Below are 4,662 nucleotides of genomic sequence, written 5' to 3'. Positions count from 1 at the left end.
AGGTTAATTGAGTTTGTATAAAGATTATTAGGAAATAAATTTTTTTACAATAAAGTTCCTAATAAGCTTATAGGAGTATTTATCTTGATTTTTCAAAATACTAAAAAGTTTTTAAAATTAGAAACTCTCTTGTATTGTTTTTTGCAATGTAATCAAATAAACATGACAATGAAGGAGGGTGAGGCAGGTTCAAGTGGCATAATTGGAAGTGGAAAATGGGAGACATTCACATTCCACAATACAACTAATAAATATATTTATCCACTCTATTTAAAACGGATAGGAACGCCACTAAATTTAAAGTTAATTTACTTTTCATAATTCGTTTAAGGTTACATTTTCATTAAAATCTAATGTAACCATATATTCACAAATCACATTGTCACGCATTAGTTTCAATAATAACGTACCACTCCCCAAAATGAGTACTACTACTATTTATTTATATACGCGAACTTTACTATATTATAGTATTATATATTTCTACTATATTTAACTTATTATCTTCAAAATTATCGTAAGAATGAAGAAGATTATACTTAATATTACTAAATAAAATATTGACTTTACATGAGATTGGGCCCTTTGAATTGGACTATATCCAAATATGGATTACAAAAATGCTAGGCAATGTGCCACAAAAAGCTAAAAGCCTAAAACAAATTAACGGGATTTGATTTCGAAGTAAACCAGTCCAATTTTAGGCGCAATGTTTGTACATCTATAATCATGTAATTTTGTTACAAAAAATAAAATTGCAATAAAATAAATATACGAAAATCTAGGCTTTTCAAGATCATACGCATTTTAATAGGGATCGGATCTATATATGTAAATGTAGATATCCCTAAAAAAACCCATCCAAAATCTGAATTCCCCCACGATTTTCGATTGGATAGAAATGGATGAGAAGAATCAAGATTCAATCGGCTACGCCTTCAAGGGCAAGATCATGATCTCATCCATCACCATCCTCTTCTTCGCCTGCTTCATCATCGTCGCATTCCACGTCTACCGCCGCCGCCGCTCCGACCAGCGCCTCCACCGCCGCACCGCCGCACCGCCGCAAATTGCCGCCGCCTCCAGGGGCCTCGACCCACGCGCTGTGAGCTCGATTCCCACCTTCATCTACCAATCGGAAAATCAGGAATTTCCGCCGGAATGCGCCGTGTGCTTGTCGGAGTTCGAGGAGAGGGAAACGGGTCGGATCCTGCCCGAATGCAAGCACTGCTTCCATGTGGATTGTATAGACGCGTGGCTTCTGTCGCAGAGGCATTGCCCGCTTTGCCGGGTCCGGGTCACGGGTCGACCGGTTGGCAGCCCGACCGGTTGTGCGGAAGTCTCGATTGATGTTCGCGGGTCGGGTTCCGGGTTGGATTCTACTGGATCCGCTTCGTCATCGGAGACTCTGGATATTCGAAAGTAACTGACGTGGCGTGATGGGAATTGAAGTGAAGGGGTCCGGATCCGGGTAAGGGTTTGGGCCGGATGTTGGATCAGGATTCGGGTTTCCGGGTGGGTCGGTTTGTGGATAATTTAATTATATGTGGATGCACAAATGTAATACTGATTCATCAAATGGAGAAATGCTACGTAATGTAATGCGTTTATTTTTGTTGTGTGTTTAATTAAAATGAATATTTAAAGAATTTTGTAGTTTAATTAGATTGTGATTTTAATTTAATTAAAATATATAATAAATAAAATACAACAACAAAGTAAGAAAGTGAAAAGGTGGAATCCATGAAAGTATTGTTGGTTGCGAATGCTGTTTTTATGTGACAAATGAGGTGAAGGGTATTATTGTAGAGTCCATGAAAGTAAAACATGGAGTATTATTAAATAAAAAGTGAAATCCAAAAAAATGATTGTGGATTGTGAATATTGTCTTTTACGCATTTAATGGATTATGGATTAGCTTTGTGAATTATTTAATATATTCACATCTATAATATGACAAATAAAACATTTGACGAGATTTGATTAACGGTATCCTTAATTAAGACACCTAATAATTCAGTGTGAGCAAATACTAGAATAGTAGAGGTGATTTTTAGAGATATAAAAATTGAGATACAAGTATTTGTTTTAAATTTTTTTAGAAAATAATAACAATTTAGGACATAAATGAAAATGTTCTTAAATTAAGGATAAATTAATTTAATTCTTTGCTTCTTTAGGATCTTCCACTTGCATTTTCTAATTTTAGTTGTTATACCAACAAGACGTTTTGTGATATATTTAGAAACATAAATTACTGTCATTAATAGTATTAAAAAATTTAGTAACGGTTTTTTTTGTAATGATTGAATTTCAAAATTTTGCATCAAATTAACAAAAAAATTGATTTTCGGTTTGCATTGAGTTTTTAAAAATCATTCGATAAAAAAAATTGATTATATATTATATTCATACTAATATAAAGTAAGCAATGCTCTTAAAAAACAACTCATTTTAAGTTCACAACTTCCCACCAATATAGGCAGTACGATTTCAGCAATAAAACTTTGTCCAATGCAACTCGAGTTGATGAAATCTACCCCCGTATCTCCAAATCTAGTGGCTCATGTAGGAAGGATGTTGTATCTATAAGAATATAGGGAGTGAAGTGCTCTCCTATAAAGTAAACTTTATAAATAGTTCCTAAACCATATAAGAATATAGGGAGTGAAGTGCTCTCCTATAAAGTAAACTTTATAAATAGTTCCTAAACCATTAGGGTAAGTACACACTGTTTGGAAAAATATGGTCAATGGTCCTTGAACATAGTATGATACTGTTTAAAATTACATGCTCCATCTGTCTAAAAAAATTTATTCGTGAACGTCACGAGTTTTAATTAGAAAATTAATAAAGTAAAAGAGAAAGAGATAAGAAGAAGTAGGTAAAGTAAGAGAGATATGGAGAAAAAAGTGGGTAAAATATGAAAGTGAATTTTCCATTTTAAAAATGAAACTATTTTTATGGACATCTTATAATGGCAAAATGAGACAATTTTTTGGGGTAAATATAATAATCCAACAACCATTTATTAAATTCGCTCATAAAAAAAATATTTTTAGATATTTCGATCTGATTAAAGAAATTGAATTTTTTAAACCGATTTAGATCAGACAAAAAACGAAAATCTAAATATTCGCTCACACTAATAATAGAGTGGGTGGTTTGAAGCCTAAGTTCATTGGTTCGAATTGTGATGGGGTGCGTACTAAACAAGCCCAACAGCAATGACGGCCCATCAGCCCAAAGCCCAAGGAAGAGTATGAGTTCGGCATTACCAAAGAGTTCGGCCTCAGCCTACAGCTCGGTAAAAGCCAACCTATCAAGCTCTGCTCTCAGGTCGGCATCAAGCTCTACTCTCAGATCGGCAACCAAAGCAGGAGTATGAGTTCGGCATTACCAAAGAGTTCGGCCTCAGCCTACAGCTCGGTAAAAGCCATCCAATCAAGCTCTGCTCTCAGGTCGGCATCAAGCTCTACTCTCAGATCGGCAACCAAAGCAGTTCGGTCTCAGTATTCGACCGAACAAGGAGTTAGTGGACCCATACAGGATGTCCAACACACCCACTACCACGTGGTGTCAACTCAGGCCACGATCGTAGGCCATGACCTACGCTACATCCACGATCTTAGGCCATGACCTACACGACATCCACGACTTAGGGTGGTGATGCAAGCCACGATCTTAGTTCAAGATATAAATAGAACTTAGATCAGATAGAAGAGGGTTAAGCTCTCTAGAGATAAAACACCATATAGCAAATAGCAAGTTTGTATTTGTAAGCTGTAGAAAACAGATCAAGCAATACAACTCTGCCCCCTTTTCTTCCCGTGGACGTAGATTTACCTCAGTAAATCGAACCACGTAAATTCTGTGTGTTGTAGTTTTCATTCTCTACCAGTTTTTACTAACATCAGAAATTCGCGGATCCATCACTGGCGCCGTCTGTGGGAAACGAAGAACAAAATTTGTGATAAAGCGAATTTTTGATCCATTTTTTCCACCCAAAAAATGCATACCAGATCGCAGAGTACCCGTATTCCTGCCCGTGGGAACCAGGAGGAAGCCAATCCATCCCATAGGTCTGGAAAACAGCCTAGGGATAAATCCACCACCAGTTCTCATGGCGAAGGAACAGGCCGCTCCAAAAATCGTCCCACTGAGTCTTCCCAGCAGCCTGATTTGAATGAGGCTGTCAAGCTGTTCTTGGCTGAGAAGCAGGATGAGTTCTTAGCCTTCCTGCAAAAGAGCCAAGAGCCGAAGACGAAAACGGAGGATTCTCCTTCCTCATCCAGACATGAAAGTCACTACCGCAGTAGTGCCGTGTCTTCCAGGAAGAAGAATCCTCAACCCCGACATATTCCTGTTCTTCCTCGGTACCGGAATCACAGGAGAACTCAATCTCCTCCCTACCGACGAGATATCGGATTCGCCGTGTACGGAGCACTGAAGACTCCGTTCTCGGACGACATCACCCGAACTCCCCTACCACAGAACTACCGAACTCCGTCGATGACTTACGACGGGCTCGTGGACCCTCACGATTTCTTGGGGCGCTATCAGTATAACATGGCGAACCAGGGTCTCAACGAAGTCCACATGTGCAAGCTGTTTCCCGAGCTGCTCATCGGGAACGCGAGAAGGTGGTTCGATAGCCTCCCC

General features: G+C 38.4%; 1 protein-coding gene across 1 annotated transcript; it reads left to right on the top strand.

Moving 5' to 3' along the window:
• Nucleotides 1–794: 794 nt before the first annotated feature.
• Nucleotides 795–1,649, top strand: LOC121747238 (RING-H2 finger protein ATL5-like). Its single transcript, XM_042141239.1, has one exon. The coding sequence runs from the start codon at nucleotides 902–904 to the stop codon at nucleotides 1,424–1,426; it is 525 nt and encodes a 174-aa protein (XP_041997173.1). The 5' UTR covers nucleotides 795–901; the 3' UTR covers nucleotides 1,427–1,649.
• Nucleotides 1,650–4,662: the final 3,013 nt, after the last annotated feature.

This window comes from Salvia splendens, chromosome 9 (assembly GCF_004379255.2).
Source record: "Salvia splendens isolate huo1 chromosome 9, SspV2, whole genome shotgun sequence".
Lineage (NCBI taxonomy): Eukaryota > Viridiplantae > Streptophyta > Magnoliopsida > Lamiales > Lamiaceae > Salvia > Salvia splendens.
This window is presented reverse-complemented; position numbering and strand designations above follow the sequence as displayed.

Excerpts from the sequence above, each read along its gene's own strand:
- LOC121747238 (XM_042141239.1), top strand. The coding sequence starts at position 902 with ATGGATGAGAAGAATCAAGATTCAATCGGCTACGCCTTCAAGGGCAAG.